Source organism: Budorcas taxicolor, chromosome 25 (genome assembly GCF_023091745.1).
Source record: "Budorcas taxicolor isolate Tak-1 chromosome 25, Takin1.1, whole genome shotgun sequence".
NCBI classification, from domain to species: Eukaryota; Metazoa; Chordata; class Mammalia; order Artiodactyla; family Bovidae; genus Budorcas; species Budorcas taxicolor.
In genome coordinates, this window is record NC_068934.1 from 35,179,469 (window position 1) to 35,204,582 (window position 25,114).

General features: G+C 48.5%; 1 protein-coding gene across 1 annotated transcript in view; it reads right to left on the minus strand.

The window, feature by feature from the left end:
• NTM (neurotrimin) overlaps window positions 1-14,563 on the minus strand; it is a 409,793-nt gene extending 395,230 nt beyond the window's left edge. The window contains exon 1 of the mRNA XM_052661943.1: window positions 14,397-14,563. Coding sequence (XP_052517903.1) covers window positions 14,397-14,563 — 167 coding nt within the window. The remainder of the gene's footprint in view (window positions 1-14,396) is intronic.
• Window positions 14,564-25,114: the final 10,551 nt, after the last annotated feature.

Here is a 25,114-nt window from a genome sequence, read left to right on the forward strand (position 1 = left end):
CTGCACCAACCAACGCCAGCTTGGGCTCTGGCGCCGCAATTCTTGTTCCACGTGCCTCTCGGCAGTGCCCCCAGGGTCACAGGACACATCAGCACGCTGGGCCCACAGCGGAGACGTTCTGCACTCCATCCTTACCAGCTAAACTACGCTAACACTGAGTGCTGGACACTGCTTCAATGCCCCATACTTCACTCAGGGGTCAGCATTCCTATGATCAGTGCCCTTAAATGATGACAAAACAGAGGCCTTGGGAGGTGGATCAACGTGGTCACACACCTGCAAAGTGGGGTAGAACCAGGACTGGCACCCCAGAGAACGGTCTGGCCTCAGACTCTGCACTCCATCCACGTGCTCCACAGCCTCAAGGTACAATTTCCTTTTTCAGGAAAGTGTCAGACAAAATAATGGACATTGAACAATGTGTTAACTTTCAGGCTCACAGGCTGCTTTCTGCCTGACTGCCATTTCCTTCCCTCCTCCCCAGCCAAAGTTTATAAGCTTTAAGCTAGAAACTAATCCCGATTTTCAAGTGTTTATTAGATTTTCTATAAAACTTGTGAAGCTGGAATTGTAAAGGTCCTCTTGATTCTGGGTGTGTAGACTTTATGACGTGTATCACGCTACCCCGTGACTCCTTCCGCAAGGCCTGACCCACCTGCAGTCTAGAAAACAAGGCTGAGTCCCATACACCCCGCTCTGAGCTCTGTGTAAAAACCCCAAACCTAGGCCAAGAAAGAGTCACTCCTGAATCACCTTTTTCCAATAAAGGATAAATACTTCTCACTATTAGCAGCTTACTATGATTCCTAATAAAGTTCTCATTCACTTGAAAAATACTCCTTGATCTATGCCATGTTCCAGGCGGTAATTTAGCCACTATAAATGAGAGTAATAAAACCAATGGCCTTGGGGATCTCACATTTTAGTGGAAGAGGCAATAAATAACTATCAGATAAATAAATAACAGAATTTCCTAAGTGTTTAGGGCTATCGAGAAAGTTGAAGTGAGGTAGGGGGATGGAGTGATGTGAGGGTATAACTATTTCATATAGCGTGGTCTGGAAGGTCCTCTCTGAGAATGGAAGACTGGAGCAGACACGTGATTGCCATGAAGGAGCCACCCTAGTGGGTCCTAGGAGAGGAAAGAACGTGTCCTCAGCAAGAATGGACTTGCTGGGTTCAAGGAACAAGGAAGGTTGGCGAGCGGGGCAGGGAGGGTGGAGGGATAGGCGCACACCAGGTAACACCGTCTTTTACACGCATTTCATTCTCAATATAACCGGAAGCCACTATAGGACTTTAAACAGAGGGACGAGATTCCATTTATGTTCTGAAATGATACTTTGACTTACTAGGTCAGAATGGACTCTGGGAGAACAGACATAGAGGCAGGAAGACCAGATGAGATGCCCCTGGAATGGTCCTGGAGAGAGCTGATAGTGGCTTTCGCTAGGGCGGCCATGTTCCAGATGGGGAAAGTGATCTAACTCAGGATGCGTCTTAAAGACACAGGATTTACTGATGGACTAGATATCACACAGGAGAAAAAGAAAAAACATCATATCTCTTAGGTGTTGGGACAGAGCAGCTGGATGAAGGGTGGTGTCTGTGCCCAAGATGGGGCAGACTGAAGGAAGATCAGGTCGTTGTTGGCTGGCAATGAGTCACATGGGGCTGGTATCGAAAACACCACTTGGGGCAGGGTTTGAAACATCTGAGTCGTGAAAGTTGATGCATGGATTAACACTAGGATGGACAGCCTGGAGCTCCAGAGTGAGGAAGGCTGCTCAGGACAGAGAGCAGACACGGCAGCAAGAAGCAGGCTGAGAGTGCATAGCATGTGCTGAGTGTAACAGTATTCTGAGAGATGGGGAAGAAATATCCATAAGCCAGGACCAACAGCAAGGAGAACATCTCTTCACATCTCAGACCTCATGGAAGCAAGGACATGGGGGAAAAACAACCACCACTGATCTGACTCTGAAAAGTCTTAGTCGCTCAGTCATGTTTGACTCTTTGCGACCCTGTCGACCATGGCCTGCCAGGCTCCGCTGTCCATGGATTTCCCAGGCAAGAATACCAGACTGGGTTGCCATTACCTTCTCCAGAGGATCTTCCTGACCCAGGGATCAAACCCGGGTCTCCTGTATTAAAGGCAGATTCTTTACCATCTGAGCCACCAGGAAAGCCTGTGAGCTGACTCAAGGAGTGGAAATCAGACAGGAAACAGCCAAGTTTCAAATGAAGCAAAAGCTGGGGGAAGATTCAGAGAAGAGACTGCGGATGTGAGGATATCCCTGACGACAGATCATAAAGACCAGAGGATGATAAGAAGGTTAGGGAGATTAGAGAGAGGTTTGCAACCAGGTCAGATTATTGGATGGACAGAACCATATGGTGATTAGAATCTAAAAAATGATACACAGTCTGGGACATCTCTGACTTCTGAGGTGGCTAAGACCACTGAGAAGTAAGATGCAGTAGGGTTTGTCCTGATGGTCCATTAAGAAAAAGGAGTCATCAGTTCTAACTGCATCACAACCCTAGGTCAGCCTCCTAGATGTGTGTGATGGAGTCTAGGACCTGATAACTGGGAGAGGAACAATCATACCATGAGCATGTATGTGATGATTTATTTAAGACATCTCTCTATAACACCCAAGTGTATCCATTTCTGGGGCTGTTACAACAGTGTATTATAACCTGCACAGCCTGAAACAACAGAAAAATACAACTCACAGTTCAGGAGGCCAGAATTCTGAAATCAAGGTGCTGCAGACACGCTCCCTATGAAACCTATAGGACAGAATTCCTCCCTGCCCCTTCTGAGCTCCACGGCTTCCAGGCAACCTCTGGCATTCCTTGGCTTGCAGCCCCATTGCTCCAATCTGTCTTCATCATCACATAGTTAGCTCCCTATGTGTCTACCATGTCTCCACAGGTCACCTTCCCATCAGGACACCAGTTGCACTGCACTGGGGTGCCACTGGACTCCAGTGCGAACTCTTCTTTATAACTACTTCCAAAGCAGGTCACATTCTGAAGTTCCGGATGTGAGGACTTCAGCAGAATTTTTGACTGGGAGGGAGTGACGCAATTCAATTCATGACACCCATGTGCTATTTTTTTCCAGTTTTCATGTATGACGGCTGAATCCAATTAAACATATTTTGCATATATTCTCTTTCTTACTTTGTTCCTCGTGGGTTCTGACCAGTCAGAATTGTTTTGGATTGAGCTTTCCTGATAAGTAAATTTGTCCAAAGAAGATTATTCTGAGGGCAAGAGCACTTTTCCACTCATCCACTACATTACAGCCTGTCTGAAAGCCAGAGAAGATCAAGAAATTATTTCACACAAACATATCTCACTTTCCTCTGTGGGGCCAACAAAGCTTTATCTGAAGGTTGATGTCAGTTTTGTCATTTTCCATCAGTCTCACGGTTGCTGCTGCTTTCATTAAAAATTCTATTATTTTTAAAAATCCATCAGCAAGATGGTAAGATTAATTTATATGTACATAGTACAAGACAAATCTAACCTCTCTAAAGCTTTCTAAGCCAAAACATCTCACACTGACAAGGCAGCAAGTTGGCCAAATACACCCAAATCAACCCAAATAACCACATGAATCAGTGAGATTTGGGAGAAACAGATCATGAAGAACTCAGACTGCTATCTATAATTTAAACTACTTTGAGCCCTGTGGCACAGAGTTGCAGTGAGAAAGATGATTTCTGTGGTTCCTTTAGCTCTAACATCAATTTCTATGGGCTTCCCTGTGGCTCAGACAATAAAGAATCTGCCCGCAATGCAGGAGACCCAGGTTCGATCCCTAGGTTGGCAAGATCCCCTGGAGAAGTGAATGGCAACCAACTCCAGTATTCTTGCCTGGAAAATCCCATGGACAGAGGAGACTAGCAGGCTACGGTCTATGGGGTCGCAAAGAGTCGGACACGACTGAGTGACTGACACTTTCAAGATCAATTTCTCAGCCCAGGCACACCGGTCTTATCCCAGAACTGTACCAAATGCAGAGAGACCCTTTTATATTTTCAACATTGATATGGGGGTCCTGAGATGGCCTCTCAGTGAAGAGGTGAGGATGAGGGGAAATGCAGTCTCAGGGCTTCAAAGCTGGAAGAGTTTAATCTCTCTGCCCCACTTGAGTGTCATCCCTACCCTGCTTTGCCAGCTGAGTCCAATGGACCTGTCATGGCAGAATCAGTCTTCCATGGCAAAAAGGTCTACAAATCCTAAATCTGTACATCAGCTCCTGACCCCACTATTTGTGCCAGGTAACCTGTGCCAGGTAGGCTGGACAGAAAGGAGATCCAACCAGTCCATCCTAAATGAAATCAGTCCTGAATATTCACTGGAAGGACTGATGCAGAAGCTGAAACTCAAATACTTTGGCCACCTGATGCAAAGAACTGACTCATTGGAAAAGACCCTGATGCTGGGAAAGATTGAAGGCAAGAGAAGGGGATTACAGAGGATGAGATGGCTGGATGGCATCACCAACTCAATAGCCATGAGTTTGAGTAAATTCCTGGAGTTGGTAATGGACAGGGAGGCCTGGTGTGCTGCAGTCCATGGGGTTGCAGAGTCAGACACGAATGAGCAACTGAACTGAACTGGGCTCCAAAGATCCTTTAGCATAATTTTCCTTTTTTGGTAGGAAATTCATCTTGAGAGCCATGAACTGTCATAACTTGCTATCCAAGAATCTGTGATGAAAAATAAAGACCTTTCTCCCCACTCCATCTCTGATATAAAATAGCTCAAGAAAGTATGTGAACAAAAGATTCCTAGGATCTAAGCAGATGTGTAGGAGAAACATCCAGAGAAGTATGAGCTGGGTGAAGAAGCATTCTTCTACTCATAGATCTTCCAGAAGCCAGTCATAGCTCATCCATCAAAGTGTGGGCAGTGTTTAAGCTGCAATATGTTTTAATGAAAATTGCTACATGTGTTACTATTATGTATACACATACATTCATATATGTTTACACACACACACACACACACACACACACACACACACACACGGAAAGAGAGCTATAATTCTAGACTAAACTTTGTATACATTATTTCATTTTAACCCAAAGCAACCCTTTGAGGTAGGGAGTGGCTATCTTCCTTATACAGAAGAATTTGTAAAAACGGCCCAAGATGACAGAGAGAAAGTCAGAGTTAGCGGAATCCTGTCTCCCAGGCCATTTTCTCTCTGGCACACCACTCCTGCAGGAATACCAATTAGAAAGATCTTGTCTGGTGAAGGACTTTGTCTCCTTCAATTGCACTCCCTGGAAACACTCTTCCTGTTTCCTCCCTGCCTTTGGTTCCCACCTGTGATTTGAAATTGTATCTTAACCCCAACCAATTCTTCCTTTCCTAAAAATACTATCACTTGACTGTTTAAAAGATGTTAATGGCATTAATTATTTATTATAGCAGGATTCCATCAACCTGCTCCTGAAGAAGCAAAATAATCTCAAAGAATGCAAGAATAATGTTACATTTTACCCTTTAGTGGAGACTCTGAACTTAAAGAAATATGAGGTTCATATTACTTAAAATTTTTTCAAGTTTCCCCAGGAGAGATGCCAATGGCCCTATTTCTAGTACAACAAAGAAGGGCATTAATAGGTTGAGCTGTTACCTATTCACCTCCCAATGCCTGGGCATCCAGATAGACTGGCTTGTGGAGTCCTCACAGGCTGGTGTTTCCACTGAAATGTGTTCAATGTGAACTCTCCGTGAGAGAGCCCAAGATCGCTGATACCTGAAGCAAAAGGCTGGTGGAAGAACCTGGAATAAAATTCTTACTTTGAACAATCTATGGAGATTCTATGATTCTCTGATAAGAAGGGACCTCTAGAGGCCAGCAGGGTCATTCCTTATGCCTCCAGGTCACAGCAAACCACACCAAACCCTACACACTCCCATGATGCCACAGACCACACCAAACCTTACACACTCCCATGAAGCCACAGACCACACCAAACCTTACACAATCCCATGATGCCACAGACCACACCAAACCCTACACACTCCCATGATGCCACAGACCACACCAACCCTTATACACTCCCATGAAGCCACAGACCACACCAAACCTTACACACTCCCATGAAGCCACAGACCACACCAAACCTTACACACTCCCATGATGCCACAGACCACACCAAACCCTACACACTCCCATGATGCCACAGACCACACCAAACCTTACACACTCCCATGAAGCCACAGACCACACCAAACCTTACACACTCCCATGATGCCACAGACCACACCAAAACCTTACACACTCCATCATGCCACAAACCACACCAAACCTTACACACTCCCATGATGCCACAGACCACACCAAACCTTACATACTCCCATGATGCCACAGACCACACCAAACCCTACACACTCCATCATGCCACAAACCACACCAAACCTTACACACTCCCATGATGCCACAGACCACACCAAACCTTACACACTCCCATGATGCCACAGATCACACCAAACCTTACATACTCCCATGATGCCACAGACCACACCAAACCTTACACACTCCCATGATGCCACAGACCACACCAAACCTTACACACTCCCATGATGCCACAGACCACACCAAACCTTACACAATCCCATGATGCCACAGACCACACCAAACCTTACACAATCCCATGAAGCCACAGACCATACCAAACCTTACACACTCCATCATGCCACAGACCACAACAAACCTTACACAATCCCATGATGCCACAGACCACACCAAACCTTACACAATCCCATGAAGCCACAGACCACACCAAACCTTACACACTCCATCATGCCACAGACTGCACCAAACCCTACACACTCCATCATGCCACAGACCACACCAAACCTTACACACTCCCATGATGCCACAGACCACACCTTTACACATTCCCATGATGCCACAGACCACACCAAACCTTACACACTCCCATGATGCCACAGACCACACCAAACCTTACATACTCCATCCTGCCACAGACCACACCAAACCTTACACACTCCATCATGCCACAGACCACACCAAACCTTACACACTCCATCATGCCACAGACCACACCAAACTTTACACACTCCATCATGCCAAGACCAAACCCTTACACACTCCATCATGCCACAGACCACACCACGCCCCCCATACCCATTTCCTAAAACACTTTCAGACAGAGAGTTCTTGTGCCCAGGACAAAGAAGAGCAAAAAATGCACTTGGTTTCTGGGAATAGACGAAACTGATGACGAAGAAAAGGAACAGAATGGGAACGTCCTTTGTTACAAAAAGAGCAGGCCTAGAAAACAGACAAAACCTGTCCAAGCCCAGACACTGCACCTGACCGTGGGGAAACGGCTGAGAAACGGCTCTCTCGGCCTTCCAGTCCTTTGCTTTTCCGACGTGTAAAACTGGAATCATAACTGGCTCTGCCTCGTGGTGCAGCTCTGAGTGTTCAGTATGTCTCTGCTGGTAGGGTGCTCAGTGCCTGCCTGACACATTGTCCCACAGAGTCACAGGCAGAGCTGATACAGGCTAAGAATGCTGACTTCAGTGGCTGAGAGGAGAAGCAGTTGGGAGAGAGAGCTTGGTAGTAAACGCTGGCCAGGTCTATTGGAGGCATCCCAGGTGGTGTGAGGCCTGTGCACTTAGAAGTGCAAGGTGACCTTGTCTCAGGCACACAGGTAAGCAAGGGCTCACAGTGTGTGATGCGGTGTGGGCTGGGCGTCAGCTCCTCCTCACTCTGCAGGAAGCCCTCCTTGTGTGAGCTGATGGTCACCAGTCTCACTATCTGGAAAACTAGATGGCTGAACCCCCTGGTCTCTGCCATTCTTTTCTCAAAAGAAAAGAGAAGCATTTCTGCAAATCACCTAATATTATAGGTGAGGAGTCCCTGAGAACCAGGCTGTCGCTCTGCACCTTCTTCGGGTTTTCCTGTGAACCCACATGCCCTTTTCCTTCCGTCCAGCATTTGGCTGCGTTTTCAGCTTTCCCATTTTAGTTTTTGGCTCCTTAACAGGCTGAGTGTGCTTCCAAGAGCCTCCCTCCACAGTCCCATCTGTCCAGGCTCTTCTGAGCCTCGGTCCCCCAGCAGGAGGCCTGGCAAAGTGAGTGCACAGAGGTCCATCCTGGGAGGGGCCAGGGCAGCACCCGCTTCCCAAGTGGCATTGCTATTCTGCAGGAGTTAACTCAGAAGCAACGAATCAACAGTTACACGACCAGACACCCACTGACAGCAGCCTCCAAACAGACAGAAAGAAAGATGGGCAGAGAGGCGCCTTTCTGTGCCCCTCTTTATCTTGAAAATGCTCATTTCCCTGAGATCTATCTGGGGCTGAGTACATTCTCAGAGAGTAGCAGCTCTTCAAAAGCTTAAGGACTGGGCAGGAAAGTGACCTGGCAGAAAGATAGCATGTGTCATGGGCGCGGTTATGAAATAGCAGACAACTGACAGAGACCATCTGTGATCTGGACAGAAGGACACCAGTTCAATGACTTCTGTGTAGCTGTGCCCTCCTCAAGAGCACCCTCATGCCCAACACAGCATGACCCAGACAGAAATGACATTGAGCCAGGAACACACCCAGGCCAAGGACAATACTGGGCCACTGAGGACAGAGGGCAGAGAGGGCAAGGAGGAGATGGTGAGCTCAGACCTGCATGTCTTCCTCCACTCATGCAAGTGCTACATCCTGAGCACCTAGCATCTCCCAGATGCTGCACAGGATAAGACAGGAAAAGACAGAGAAGACACCGAGCCCCAAGGAAGTTACAAACCAGGTGGGGAAGACAAACCCACGAGCGCATAACCAGACACACGAATGGAAAAACTGCTCTGAAAATAATCCAGGATGACATGCCAGCCCAAGCCTGGTGGGAGCGCTAGGGAATCACTTTCATCTGGGTGTCAGGCTAGAGGGAGGGGATTCCATCTGAGCTGAGGCCAAAATGATGAAGAGCCACCGCCGTGGGAAGAGCTGAAAGAGGGGCACCACCACAAAGGGAGCCACACGTGGGAAGGCTTCTAGCAAGAGTAATCTTTCTGTGTTCAAGAAACAGAAGGAAGATCAGGGTGTCCACAGCACAGCAAGGGAAGGAAGCCAGGCTTTATTAGCAAAAACCCTGGTCCAAGTCATGCACTAGGAACTAGGGACAGAAAGCTGAAGGCGGCATAATTCTGGCTTCAAGAGGCCACGCAGTAGCTGGAGAGACTAACAGAGAACCCACCAGCTTTCAGAATGAAATGTTAAAGGCTTTCCAAACCTGAGTAACACGCTGCAGCCTCCTGCAGTGGAAGAGGCCCCACGGGGTTCCTCAAGTACGGAAACCACATTGTTCTCTGCTATCCCTTGGAACTGCTATATGAAACCCCACTTCCGTCTTATACATTTCTCAGACTTTTTATTCTTTACTCACTTTTCTTTTTTTTTTTAAATAAAACATCCCGCAGTGGCAAAGCCTCGAGTCTAGGGACAGGACAGAAAGTATAGTTCAGCTCTGATACCCACTCACCAGATCTCACCCACGGAGACGACTGACTTCACCAGTTGCCTCATTTGGGGAATCTATGAAAACGTGACATGCATCATCAAAGTTGTCAAATGACACGGTGACATTTAGTGATAGTCTAATTAATGAGAGCCACACAGCTGATATCTCAGGCTCCCCGATCCCATCAGAGCAGCACAGTCATGTCCACTGGGAGGGGAAAACTGTTCTCTGACCACAGGCAGACCACCCACCCACCCATTAATGGACACAACGTCCTCCACGGTTGATGACCTCTTCGACCTCTGTGCCCAGAGCCCGGCCTTGTGAGTTGGACCCAAGGTCCTGGGTGAGAAGCCTCAGCCTCAAGCCTTTCCAGACCCAACATCCAGCTCACGCCCTTCAAGTAAGAACCATTCCACACATCTTGGTTGGACCACAGTTGTATGGAGACTGGGTGGTGTTTTGTTTTGTTTTGTTTTGTTCAGTAGACGTCTGCGGGCACATGGCACTCTGGGCAAAACAAACAGAATCCCTGCTTCCAAGAGCTCGCTGCTCCCCAGCCACAAAGAGAGGGAAAAAGGGAGATGAACAACACTGCAAGACAGGGCAAGAGAGAGAACGAGTGGGGAGACGCCGAGCACTCGAGAAGAGTCATCAGGAGCGCATAGGACGCGCTGGGGAAAGCTCATCCTGCAAAGTCACGACTCGGCTTTCCAGCTGGGCCACTCGCTAACGAGTGATCTTAGGTCAATTCCCCTCTCTGTGTCTCAGCGTCCTCATCTATAAAACGGAGATGCCTGCGTGTGTGCTAAAGTCACTTCAATCATGTCTGACTCTTTGTGGCCCCATGGACTGTAGCCGACCAGGCTCCTCTGTCCATGAAATTCTCCAGGCAAGAATACTGGAGTGGGTTGCCTTGCCCACCTCCAGGAGATCTTCCTGACTCAGGAATCGAACACACATCTCTTAGGTCTCCTGTATTAGCGGATTCTTTACAACTAGCACTACCACCTGGGAAGCCCAAAATGGAGACTTTGGGCTTGCAATTTGAGATGTAATAGATTATTACATCTATTTCAGAGAGTTGTTGTGAGGATTCATTGCGAATAACTGACCAGTAACTGATAAGGTGAAGGTGAAGTCGCTCAGTCGTGTCCAACTCTTTGCGACCCTGTGGACTGTAACCTACTGGGCTTCTCTGTCCATGGGATTCTCCAGGCAAGAATACTGGAGTGGATTGCCTTTTCCTTCTCCAGGAGATCTTCCTAATCCAGGGATCAAACCGGGTCTCCCGCATTGGAGGCAGATGCTTTAACCTCTGAGCCAGCAGGGATTACGATAGTAACTGATAGTACCATGCATTTATTTTGGAGAAGGAAATGGCAACCCACTCCAGTATTCTTGCCTGGAGAATCCCACAGACAGAAGAGCCTGGCAGGCTATGGTTCGGAGAGCTGGACACGACTGAAGCGACTTAGCATGCACACATGCATGCATGTATTTAACATCATTACTACTGCCGCATAATCTGGCTTCCAAAGCTCCTAGCTGTGCACCCTTAATCAAATGATATAAACTCTCCAAGCCTCAGTTTTAGCATCTGTAAAATGGGGATGATCATGGCACCTACAATCAGAGGGGTGGCATTAGGGTTAAATGTTTATGTTATGAGTTTGGTGATAGGTGAGATAGTGTATAAAACACTTAGAATACTCCTTTAGGACATAGTGAGCACCCAAGAAATTTAGGTTCATATTATAATTATTACTGCACAGTCTATTGTATGAAACCTCACTCTTTGTAAAAATATGCATACAGACTATTGGCAGAAGGGCAGAAGGAGCGGGAGACTGCACATTGTCTGTAATTCTATTCAGACTGTGGATGCCATACTAGGTGAAAGGGTTTCTGGTTCTTCCACAAGGATCATTAGAGCTAATTGGAGGAAATAAAACCTCCTAAAAAGTTCCCTCACATTAGAATCTGCTGCTGAAGCATGCATTCTTTGGGGACTGCAAAAGATCCTCAAAAAAAAAAAACGAAACTGGTGAGAACAAAGCAGAATAAAATGAAATTAGAGCAAAAAGTCCTCTGCTGGTTGAGGAGAAAACTACAAGCGTGAACCTCATGGTCACCCATGGTGACTTGGAGAGGATGGCTCCCCTGGCAGAGCTGGGGTGGTCAGGGTGAGCCCTGACCTGGGGTGGGTAGCTTGGTGACATACTGAATCAAGAAATAAGGAAGGGAGGAAAGAAAGAAGGAGGGGAGGGGAGGGAGGACAAAAGAAAGAAGAGACCAACATACACACAAAAAACCCAAAGGGAAATAACCCAGAGCCCTGAACCACTACAGAGTTGCAACCTGGAATCAGGTTATGTGCAAATTTCATGATTTCTGTGCAAACAAAATACATTCTGAGATTTCCTACTTGCTTCTCTGCACAAAGAATCACAAGAGGCTGAGCCCATGTTTGAGTGCTTAAGGGCTTCCCCTCCACGGAAGTGCACCCCACCATGGCAGCTCTTCTTCGTCCAGTGAGGGAGGGCCTGCAGAGGACCACGCCCGTCCTACAGAGACTCGAGCACCCCCGTTTCCGTGCGGCCCAGCTCACATCCCCACTCAGGCCCGCAGCCAATGGGCTGGTGTCAGGCAGATCACCGCTACTCTAACCCCCGCCCTGGAGGGCTCCCTCCACTGGGAGGGTCTCTCTGCTGCCTGATGGGAAGACAGTCAGCCCCAGGGGCTGCCTAAGTGTCAGAGGGTGCTTCAGGAGGGCCTCTGCGCCAGAGCTGGGCTGTGGAAGCCCCACGGTATCCCACTTCTTCCATCTACAACCAGTCAAGACCAGTGAGTCTAAACACACGTCAAAATGCAAACGTGAAAGCAGAGAGAGACAGAGAGAGAGGCCCAGAGAAAGCCAGCAAGAGGCATGGTAGTGAAGACAAAGAGAGAGAAGCCAGCAGGTACACGATCATGCGATTTTTCAAGAGGAGCTGCTCCTACCCAGGCCTGGCCCCGGGCGGAACATATGCTGGCAGGGTCCTGATTCTCCTGAGCCTGGGGGCTGCCTGCCAAAGACCACACCCCGGCCCACCTATATCCCCTCACTGTTCCTATACTATGGGAGCTACTGTTTGCAAGACCCCTTGGTCTTGCTTCTTTCTCTCCTAATGTCTACAGAGCTGACTACCTTCCACCTTCTTGAAAGTGCCATTCCATTCGTGTCTACAGTGTTCTCCGGTACGACTGTCTCCGTCTTATCTCCTGGGGGCTACATCTTGCAGCCTAAGGTTGGGGGACAAAGGGCACATGCAGAGGACACAACACGCCGTTCACTCTATTGCTTCAGAGGCTCGTTTTTGTGTTTCTTTCTAAACAGTCTGAGATCAGGACACATTTGAAGCCTCCATGAAATCCTTTACAAAGCAGACACACAGCTATTTCGGGTATGAGACAGTCAAATCTTTAACCTTTGCTCAAAATCGTCCCTAACTCAGGGTTCCCTGGAAGAGGTGGATCCCAGAACCAAAGAAAACCTAGCAATCCTTGGGGGCATGGGTGTTAGCATGCCAGAGACAAAGGAGCATGGGTGCCTACAGGCTTCGACAGGCCCTTAAATCACATCCCTCCTCCAGCAACATCCTGACAAGTCAGCTCTGTAACCCATGCCCCTTCCTCAACGTTTTCTATCCCGTGGGTATTGCCTCACGTATCATCCATAAACCTTAGAAGGACAGTCACAGAAGGGGTAAAACAGTGGCTACCAGCACCAAGGTTGTCTCTCCAAGAATCTTCATGCACAGAGAATGGGAATACTGCCACACTGCCGTGCAGTCAGCTCAGCGGTGGCCCAGTCTGGGAAACTTTATTTAAGCAAGCACATCTTTCTTTCCACGTACCTTCTTAACGTCTACCTCCTGCGGACTCTCATCAAATTCCAGAGCGTAAGATCCCCACTCACAATCACTGATATTCTGTGTGGCCCTCCTGTGTGTGATATGGTTTGTAGACACTAGAAATTGGAGTTAGCATTTCAGGAGGCAGGGTAGAAAGAGAGACAGGCTCATCCTACCTTACACAAAACATAGCCAAGATTCTTCTTCTCTTCCTCCTCCAGCTCCTATCAGCCTGAACCCCAGAAGTCCATCAGGATCCAACTCAAAAATGAAACCCCCTTTCCGTTGGGTAGATGAGCTTTACATACACTGCTGTGGAGGATAGCACCACTGACAGAGCAAGTGATATTTTCCAAGGAGAAGTCAGACTCATCTCCATGGCTTCGATCTCAGGGCCATGTTCAGACAGAGAAAGCGTGTCCCTCTGGTCACCAGCTCGAGGCACGAAGGCGCCCCAGGAAAGCCCAGACACAGTCAGACTCAGGACAAAACAGCTGCTCGACCAGAGTATGGGAGCTGGCTGGCAACTTCCCATGGCATGGGCAGAGTGATGGCATTCACAGGAAGCCAGACCCGACCTCTGGGACTCATTAACTTCGGAGAAGACTGCTCACGCTGAGCCCCAGCCAGGCCCCCAATCACCACGCCACCAGCTTCAGGCAACAGACGCTCAGCGCTCAGGACACTGGCCTCCATATCAGAGACCCCCTGGCCCAGCTCCCCTCCTGCTTACCAAGTCCTGAGCCAAGGAGGCCAGGTTTGGGAAACAACTCATCTCTGGAATCGCTGAACGTTTCCCCATGACCACCACCTTCCCAGGCAGAACACCCAGCTCAGCCATTAAGTGGGCAGCCCAGCGAAGCAGCGAAGCCTCCCTGCAGCAGCTCCACAGTGCACACCTGCACCCCTAGCGCTCTCCCCCCACGTCCCCTCCACTAATCACTGTCGATTCAGAGAGGGATGGCGGCTCCCTACCTGAGGGTGGCGCTCTCCCCCTGCCGGACCGTCACGTTGTCCATCGCCTTGGGAAAGGTGGCATCTCCGCTGCGCACGGGCACTCCTGTGGGTACAAGGAACAGCAGCCTGAGAGACACGACCACGAGGCACTTCCAGGGCAGGAACAGGGACCCACAGACCCCCATCCTCGACAGCCACAACTTCCCAGAACTCCGGCGGCGGCTCGGCACACGCCCCCCAGGCGCGCACAGGAAGTGGGTGGGGTGGGGGAGCGAGCACGGGGACCCGGAGGCGCGGGCTGGAGAAAAAGCGCGCAGACTCCTGCAAGTAGGGTGTTCCTCCCCAAATCGAGCCTCAGCGCTCCAGCCTCGGAGAAGCGGTTTCCACGGAGGACATCCAAAGGGGGCTGCCTCGGTGCTGCTTGGCCGAGAAGGTGGCCGAGAGAGGAGAAGCGCCAGACAGGTGCGAAGGTCCGGGCACGTCTCAGGAGCCCCTTCCTTGCGTTAACAGTTCAGGCATGGCACTTGGGAGAGGGGTAAGCACTTTGGTACTAGAAGGGGACAGGGGGTGGGTTAGATCCGGCCACCCAGAGATGATCTGAATTTCTCAGTTCCAACAAGGGCAGATCCAATACTTTCTTTGTAAGTTTCGGAGGAAGGATGGCCAGCAGATAACAGTCTGTAACAATAGCAGAGCCTCAAAGTGGAGCACGCAGAAGGCGCAGGGGTGAGCCAGCAGGAGAGAGAGGCTACGCCGGGCTTCGTGCGATCCGGACGGGGGTTGCTGCGGCAGCCGCCTCGGTCAACTTCCTCCGAGCCCAAATGCGCGCTGCAGCCGCCGCGATGCGGCCGGTCTTGCCTGGGCGGTCTCTGCGGCGGGGGCCCCCTCGCTCGCTCGCTCGCTCGCTCGCTGGGCAAGGCAAGGCGCTGCCGGCCCCGGAGCCGTGCGGACGCCACGCTCAGCGGCCGCCCCCGGCCTCCGCGCCGCCGGCCTCCCGGGAGCAGCCCCGACGCGCGCGGGCCCCGACCGCCGGGGTTGTCATGGCAGCAGCTCCATCACTGACCGCCGCTCTCCGCGGTGCCGGCGCCGAGCGAGCGGGCGGACCGCGCGCATCCCGGCGGGCGGCGGGCGCGGGGCGCGGGGCGCGGGCGCCCACCTTAACCCCCGCCGCGCCGCGCTGCGGCCGTGCACGAGCCCGGGCGAGGAACTTAACCATTTCCCTCCTTCAGGAGCTGTCATTTCCAAATTAAGAAGAAAGGCAAAGTTACCACGCGGTCTTAATAAGCCCGAGACATCTTCATAAGGGTCACAAACTAATTAACTAGGAAAGGAAAACCCTGAAGCATGCACGTGTGCACGTTTAAAATTATCAGATTAATTCATTAGCGTTTAGAGTAAATTTTAAGTGTTGGGAGGATGTTTTAGAATAATTCCATTTATTATTCAATACTCAACGCCCACCCCACCAACACCCCCCCCCCCGAAAAAAAGCTCCTTCAAACATCATTCTAAATAGAGATCTTCCATATATAAAACCAATGCAAATTCACAGAAGCCTCTTAGCGTGCGAATCTGGCAAAACCACATCAAAATGTTGGTCAAGTTCCGACACTGACTTACATTCTTCTTGTTCTGTCGACATGAAAAGATGCTGGCCCTGCAGAGTGCTCATTTCAGATGAATGAGTGTGAGCCCCTGGCATTACTGATACTGAAGATTCCCAAGTGTCTAGGGCTTCACACTCTTGCAGAGCCGGTTTCATTTTAAGAGGTGTGTTTTTCAATTCTTGAAACTCAGGGGAAAGCTGCACTGGCCTCAGTTCCTGTCACTTCTCCTCTCTGGCTGCTGTGTGCCCACCTTTGTATGTTTCCTCTCACTTCAGCTCTGATGGAATGTGGCTTCTTCCCTCCTGGGCCAGGCTGCTGAGCGAGGGGGGAGCCCCGAGCTGCACACAGCCCACCCCGCATGCTAACACCAACATGGTTCTCTGCTTGGGGACTCCTGTCTGAGCTCCCTGCACTGACCCAGATTCTCCCTGGGGAAAGAGAAGAGGCAGTGTGGCTTTGTTTTTCCCCTGGACTTTCTCCCAAATCCAACCAGGAGGCTATTTTTTTTTTTTTAACAACTATTAAAAAGCAACAATAACAACAAAAAAAGTGTTCTACCCAGAGTCATCCAGCCACCACCAAAAACAAACTGATTTATTCCAACTAAATCACTGTCATATAAAGGTCCTGGTGCCATAAAGTCCATGTATCTTTCAACCGGTCATCCCAGGTACGTGTAGATAACATGTGTGTGAATGATGCACAAGCATTTCACTCCTCATACCCCGTGCCCACAACTGCCCTGGGTTGGAAGAGATGGAGGTGGGTGTGCAGATGTGGAAGCCAAGCAAAGTAACGAAGACTGAGGAGGTATGGCTTCCTCTCTTAACAGGTGATCAGAAAGTGTGTGTTCACACATGCTCAGTCGCTTCAGTCATGTCTGACTCTTTGCAACCCCATAGACTGTAGCCATCCAGGCCCCTCTGTCCACAGTATCTTCAGGCTACAATACTGGAGTGGGTTGGTCATGCCTTCCTCCAGGGGATCTTCCCAACCCAGGGATGGACCCCAGGTCTCCTACACTGCAGGTGGATTCTTCATCCATTGCGTCACCTGGGAAGCCCCCAGAAAATGTACTACCAGGTAAAGTTGAGCAACTCACACTGAAGATCATTAGGCCCATTTCCCCCTTGTTTCCTCTGCGGACTATTCCAATATTAAATTCTCAGGGAAATCCATCCGCTACTTTTAGCTGGTGCTGTCATTTGATACAGAACACCAAAAAAAGAAAAATCAATTATCAACTTGTGACCACAAAGGATGACTTTGCTCTCAAGGAAACCAAAAATGATGTCTATGAGGAGCAGGAGATTTTGTTTATGTTTTTGAAAGAGGAAGAGAATTAACCAATTTCAGCACCAGTCCATTCTTGCTAGACCCTATTTTGTCTTGATATTTGCAGTGGGAAATCTCGGGGAAATAGGAAATCGCATAATTTCCCCAAGCTCAAATGTTATGTGATAGCAGATGTTAGGTGTGAGATCATGATTGAATTTGGGGTTCTGCTGAATTTGGGGTTCTCCCATAGGGCTAAGGAGTTACCTCTGACCATCCACCGCCACTGTAACCACCCCCCCCCCAATTCCTCTTGGTAAACAGGTCTTAGCACCTCAAGTAGAAACACGCATAGCAGTGGAGAAGAGAGAGGGGCTCTTTCTGGGGTTTGGAGTCATTTTCCTCCAGACTTGAGAATGGCAGGCATGACTCCTTTCATGATAAATTCTCATCCTGGCTCTTGCATCTTTTTCCCAGGTAGGTACAAATGAGCATTAGTTTTTGCATCTCGGAATGTGGGTAATGACAACAACCAGCCTTCCCGAGGGGCCTACAGACATGATTAACTCTACGGTAAAATACTTAGAAATCCATTTAAGGTGGAAGATGGTTTATTAATATATTTTGCCTGCCACTGCTTCATTATTATAGCCAGGCAGAAAACGAACTCTTCTCACAGGCTCTGTAGGATGTTCGGCTGATACCAGTCTGCCGGCACTTGGTCTGAGATAGACACACTGTCTTTGTGTCTGGCTGGGGAAGAGACAGTGGTGAGCTGCAGCCTCCTGGCCTGGCCAAAGGAAACCCAGCAGAGATCAGGGTGGACAAAGAAAAGCCACTGGCAACCTCATAGCTGCTTTGTGGACCCAGGGATCCAAACTTCATTCAAAAATGGAAGTTGAGAAAGTGGTGAGAGGTCAGAGATGCTGGCACAATTAACAAGGCAGAATCCATTTTATTGAAACTCGTGATTGAAGCGGTTTGAATAGATGAAGATCAAAATCACATGTCAGCTCCCGTCTCATCTCCTAATCCCTAAATATAACCAACACTTAGTGGCTTATCTTATATCCTGTCTCTTGCTTCATAAAAACTGCTGGATTTATTTTTTTTATTTTTTTCCCAGCATATCCAAGTTAATGAAAAAGGAATGACAGTCAGAGCAATTTCATTATTTGTGTTCTTTATAGAAACAACTTCCTTTCTACCTCCTGGAAAGAGGATTCCTAACGAGTGCCCACCTCCACCTTCTCCCTTCCATGCCCCCTGCCCCATCTCTCTCTGCACCCCCCTCTTCCCTCCTGCATACACATATACTGTACACATAAATCAACTTGTCACAGCTTGTCTCTGTGCTGACAGCTGTAATTGCTGCAGGTTATAAAAATATCTATAGGACAATGCCTTTCAAGCTCTCAGGCACACACATACACACTCACACAAACTAAATGAAAGAAAACAATCATATTCCCTTTAATAATCCTGGGACTGCAAAGGAGGGGGCACGGAGGAGCTTGCCGTGTGGACTGGAGGGCTGGCAGGCAGGTGAGAACGTGGAGGAGATGAAGACTCCTAGCAGTGGCAGCATCTCCACACTAAAGAAGGGATGGAGAAGGGAGCATTTGCCAATGGAAGGGAAATTGGCTGTTTTTGTTTTTCCCTGTGTTACCTATAGCAAGCTGGGGTTGGTTGAAGAGCCGTGAATTCTCCCTATACATGAGAGACCGAAAGAAGAGCTCTCGCCTGAGACGTGCCAGTGCTGCTGCTGCCTTCTCTGAAAAGGCGAAAGGCCCCCCTCTCCTGGTGGAGATTCCAAATAGGAGCTCAGGCGAAAAGATGCTGCTTGCAGGATGGTTGGTGGTGCCAAATGGACATCAGGATGTTTAATCAGGAGGGGCGGGGTCCAGCTGGATCAGTGATGGCTCTAGGGGAGTGGGGAAGGGCTGGGCTCGGGGAGAATCCGTGCTCTTCTGTCCTGCAGAGGATCAAAAAATCATTGTTCATCCGGGCTAGAGTCTGGTGTGTGAGGATTTCAGAGGGAAGAGCCAAAGAACAGCTTAAAGAAGGGAAAGAAGCATCGGAGGAAAAGAAAGCAGTCATGAATGGAGAGAACTGAGGAGGAAGAGAACAAGGGCAAAGGTGAGGCTGCTCGTGGACTTTGAGAGCCATGAAACTTTGTAAGTTACATCAAGAGGAGAGGTTGTCAGCAGAGCAATAGGCAGACAGAAAAGGCAAGAAGAGCCAGGCAAATGAGCAAAGTCAAAGTGACGTCAAAGCAAACGCCAGATACCCAGAGGGGAACAGCACTAGAGTCAGGGGTCCTGAGAGGAACCATCTCTCCTTTTCTACGTTTAGGGTCATCTTAAGACCCTAGGGTCAGAGAATGACAGAATGCTAGGGTCAGAGGGCACCTTGAAAGATGTGTAACCCACTCATTTCATAAGGAGGTGGGGAGTGAACCCAGCAGAGAGGACCCATTGTCATGCGAATAAAGTTAACAACTGGTAAATCAAGACTAGAACTCAGGGCTGCTGGACACTGCCCTGTTCTCTTGGCTGTACCTGGCAGGTAAGGACACTGCTTAAGAACCAAATGATAAAATATCTCCCATGGCTGCTACATCTGTGCAAGAGAGAACCACAGAAGTGTTTATTATTGCCCGGTATCGATACTTCTGAGTGTCTGATTATTCAACTGAATTCAGTGTAGCCAGGAAACGTTGAAGGTAGCCACGTAGACTTTGAGCTCTTCCTATGGAGCAGAAAGTTAGAGATACAGAGAGGAAAGACATCGCCCTGCCCTCAGTTTGCCTACAGGTGAGTGCTTTCAGGTTTGTGCATGGTTCTTTTTGCGTTTGTATCCCTGGAAGCCGCTGAGAACAGTCTTATTGCCAAGAATGAGTTGGGATGTGCCTCCTAGTTAGGAACAGTCGATCCCATTTCATGTGTCCAGATTTCCAGCTAAGCTTCATTGGAAGTGGCATTAGGGTCTCCCTAGTGGTTCAGTGATGAAGACCCCACTTCCAGTGCATGGGGTTGGGGAGCTAAGATCTCACATGACTCATGGCCAGAAAATCAAAACTTGAAACAGAAACAATATTGTAACAACTTTGACAAAGTCTTTATAAACGGTCCACAGCAAAAAAAAATAAAAATCTTTAAAAAAACAAAAATAAAGTGGCATTGGAGGTGGTGGAGTACGCTCAAGGATTTCAAAATTGTAGGGAAAACATTCATCTACTTGACAAACCGCGTTTTTAGTGCACTGTAAATGCCAGCGATGCACTAGGTGGTGGATTTCAGCTGTGGGCGAGAGAGACAAAAACAAAACCATCCTGTGTCTATAACCCTCATTAAGGACACTGTCCAGCAGGGGAGACAGATATGAAAGTAAGGACTTCACAAGACAGTAGGCACAATGGTGATAAGCACCGTGGGGAAGTAGAAGAGCACGCATGCTAGAAGGTTCTCTCAGAATCGGGAAGATCAGGAGATGAAATTGGGACTTCATAGTGAGAAGGAGCCGAGTGTGCAGGTGGCGTGGGCCGGAATCTAGTTTCAGGCTCGCCAGAATGTGCACAACCAGAGACGGGAAGGAGGTTGGGCCGAAGTTGCCTTTTATATTCAGACTGTGCTCCCTTAGACTGAGGGTGGGGACGTCTGAAGTGCTCTGTCTGATTCGAAAGCCCTAACTGCTTCTTCGTCCTGTGTTCCTGCATTCATTGATTCACTCAATACATATTTATCGATTAAGAGTGACCAGCGGTTTTCGACTCAGACAGACCAGAAGTCAACCTTTGTCTCCATCGCTAACTGTGTGACCTTGCGGGAATAACCCTATTTGCAAAATAGTGCTCAAAATGGTACCTACCACGAAGGAGTGGTGTGAGGATGCTATGAGGGTCTGATGGACAGGGGTCAGCAGAGGGCCTGGCAGCTGCAGGCCTCCCATGCGGGGACCGGAAGGGGGCCACGCGTGTGCTCCCCTCCTCCAGAGGGGCCTCGGTGGGATATTCATCCTGAGAACCCAGGAGCCGCCATTTCAGTGTTGGGAACCATCCCTGGGCACATCCTGAGGGTGTCGTCCGCGGAGCAGGGCAGAAACTTCATGCTGAGATGTGGTCAGAAAGGGCAGTCGCTGAGCTTCAAACCAAGGCAGGAAATGGGTGACCCTCCTGTTCCCACCCCAAGGTCTTGAGAAGCACACAGGATCCGGGCCCATGGGAAGCAGCCTGAAGATTGAAAAAGAGGACGGGGCTGCCTCTCTGTATGGCAGCTTGGGTACCTTTCTCTGTTCAGGCTCCCACATATACCAGGAAAGGAAACCACCTGAGAAAAAGACGAGACACCTTCTCCAAGCAGCAAATGAGTAGCGCCTCTGACCACCTGCACGCAGCAGCTTGCTACTGCTAAGTCACTTCAGTCGTATGCAACTCTGTGCGACCCCATAGACGGCAGCCCACCAGGCTCCCCTGTCCCTGGGATTCTCCAGGCAAGAACACTGGAGTGGGTTGCCATTTCCTTATCCAATATATGAAAGTGAAAAGTGAAAGTGAAGTCGCTCAGTCGTGTCCGACTCTTCGCGACCCCGTGGACTGTAGCTTACCAGGCTCCTCCTCCTCCATGGGATTTTCCAGGCAAGAGTACTGGAATGGGGTGCCATTGCCTTCTCCTGCATGCAGCCTGGGCCCCTCTTTGCTCCTGTGGGCCTGGCAATGGAGCCCAAAGCCCCCTACCCACTCTAGGGTCTAGGTTTACACTAGTCAATGGATACTATTAATACCATGTAGCATGGGCCTCGTTGCTCCCACTTCCCACCACTGAGCACCCCAGTGCCTCACAGCCTCATAGAAGTGAGCAAGGGTGACCTGCACTCACCTGCCTGCACACACACACAGACTCCTGTTCCAGGGTTTACATGATGCAGCCCAACCAGGGTCAGTAGCAGCTCTCTCAGAGAAAGAGCCTTTGGACAGCAACTAGCCAACCCCAAACTTGGAGCTTCAACCCCAAATGTACCCTTAGAGCAACTTGGCTTGCCTAGCCATGCCCTGATGCCTTTCTCCCTAATCAGTTACCTTCAAGTCTCTCTTTAACCTTCTCTCTGCATTTTTTGCATTTTCTCTCCAGCCAGGAGCAACTGTAGAAGACAAAATCTGTCATGAGACAAGAATTTGCTCAATAACATATGGGTTCAATTGTACTTCTTACCGGACATGGCATTTTGTAAACATCATTTTGTATCTGGATCCAAGTCTTAACTCTGGCCAACATTAAACAAGTCCCTTGTTTGTTTGTTTGTCTGTTTGTTTTTTAGCTTCTTTGTTTTCAGAAAAACCAACATCTCCATGAAATGTAGGTCTCTGAGAAGATCTAGTGCCAACCAATGCATTCAAATGGGCTAATGCACTTTTGAAAGCTGAAAGCCCTGTTCTACAGTAAGATAATGGATGGTATCATCGACTCAATGGGCATGAGTTTAAGCAAATTCAGAGACATAGTGAAAGAGAGGGAAGCCTGGCATGTTGCATCCATGGGCTTGCAAAGAGTAAGACACAACTTAGCTACTGAACAGCAACAGTAGGGTGATAGCTCATAGAAGGCTGGGGTCAAGGGTAAAGCATTTGTGGCTCCCCCACCCCAGTCTGTCACTTACAGGCTGTATGGAGTTGCCCAAATCACTTCTAGTTTCCCTCTAAGTGAGGAGTTGGGATTAAACAACCTCATAGTCCCCTTCCTGCTTCCCATGTGGCTCAGATGGTAAAGAACCCACCTGCCAATGCAGGAGACATAAGAGATGCGGGTTCAGTCCCTGTGTTGGGAAGATGCCCTGGAGAAGGGCATGACAACCCACTCCAGCATTCTTGCCTGGAGAATCCCATGGACAGAGGAGCCTGGCGGGCTATGGTCCATAGGGTCACAGTATCAGACACGACTAATGCAACTTAGCATGCACAGTCCCCTTCCAAATCTCAGTCTTTGGTTTTATTGCTTTTCAACACACTTCTCAAAATCAGTTTATCCTTCCTATTTGCTCATCGGTTCCTACTATTGAGAAATTGCCCTCCTTACCCTGTCCGTCCATTGTTCCTACTCACCAAGGTGTCCATTTCAAAACTCAGAAAACGGTGCTGCAAAGTTATTAATGAGCTGCACTGGATCTAAGGCAGGCAATGGAAGAGCCAGGATGATTAAAAGTCTTCCAATAAAGGGTTTCTTTAAGGAAAAGAAAATCCCACAATGCAACCAGCAATGTTAATCTTCAATAAATAGGCTGTTAATATTTAACTGGCATTTATTTAAACTTACAGTAACTGTCCTATTAAATCTAAATTAATTGCCCGTTTGGGACTCTCCCCCTACAGCCTAGCTGGGACATGGCTGTCTGGATCATAGTGTGTGCTAGGCATCCAGCCATAAAGAGGAGAGTTCAGCCTCCTTCTAAGACTGGAAGATTACAATATCATGCTTGGAAGGGCTTTAGAGGTCAACTGGACCAGTAAGTTTTATACTCTGTGTCTTTGGGCTTTCAGGCGCCCATTTTTCAGGGGCCCAGTAAGGGCTTCATTGTGTGCTCTTATCTCTGCATCGGCTTCTCTCCACTGTCGTCTTTTCATTTTGAATTTCTCTCTTTCCTTTCTGCTGGTGACTTTTTGCTTTTACGCTTCATATTTTACACTCATTCTGCCGTGGTTTTGTCTCAGTGTTTCCTTGAGTTTGTTAAGAGAGGCCATTTAGGTAAGATACATAGCAATTTCTGTATGTGTGAGTGCATGTGTATATATATACTAGTGGCTCAGACAGTAAAGAATCCGCCTACAACGTGGGAGACCTGGGTTCGATCCCTAAGTTGGGAGGAGGGCCTGGCAACCCACTCCAGTATTCTTGCCTGGGAATCCTAGGGACAGAGGTGCCTGGTGGGGAGTTGGAGAGTCAGATATGACCGAACGAGTGAACACAGCATGTATGTGTGTGTGTGTGTGTGTGTGTGTGTGTGTGTGTGTATTATTGAATGTGTCATAAAGAACATTTTATAATGGCAGTTATATTCGAAAGACCAAGAGCTGTGAAATAATCCCTGAGTCACACAGTTTTAGAAGGGGCAGTGAGAGTGTAATTGGGTAGGACTGATCTTTGCTATCCCTGAAATCAATCAATATTTTTTATTATAAATGTTGTCACAGCAAAACCTCTGGAATGCTATTTTGCTATGATTTTAACACATTCGCAGCATTTCACATACACACACATACTCATTGCTTTCAGTTTATTAGTGAAATGTGGATTAAAGATAAACACCTCATCAGATGGGTTAGTGTTGAAGCTAAGTTAACTTTCCCCAAGAAGTGGGAGCTGGTTGAGACTAAATTATCTCACCCTGAAGTTTCTGAGGGTGTAGGTCCCTGAGTTAGACATATAAAGGCTCACTGTCTGCCTTGTAGGGCCTGGAGAGGCCTAGTGATGGAGAGAGGGATGTGGTGTGAGATGGATTTAGGGAGGAGGAATGCAGGGCAGAGCTGAGGGCAGGTGGGCAGGTGAGAAGGCAGGTTACACATTTTTAAGAGGACCAAATGTATTCTCAACTGTTCGCTCGTGAAAGGCTTTGCATGTGTGCTGCTTAGAAAACCTATGTTTCTTTGTATTTCTAACTAAAGCACAAACCATCCATTTCCTTTTTGCTCCCTTACTTCAGTCATCATCAGGTTAGACTAGAGATCCTCACAATGTCTTCAGTTGGAAAACAAATCCTCCGTTTTATTTAAAGAATAAAGCATCTTTATTCTTTATCTTCAGTTCAGTTCAGTTCTGTCGCTCAATCGTGTCCGACTCTTTGCGACCCCATGAATCGCAGCAC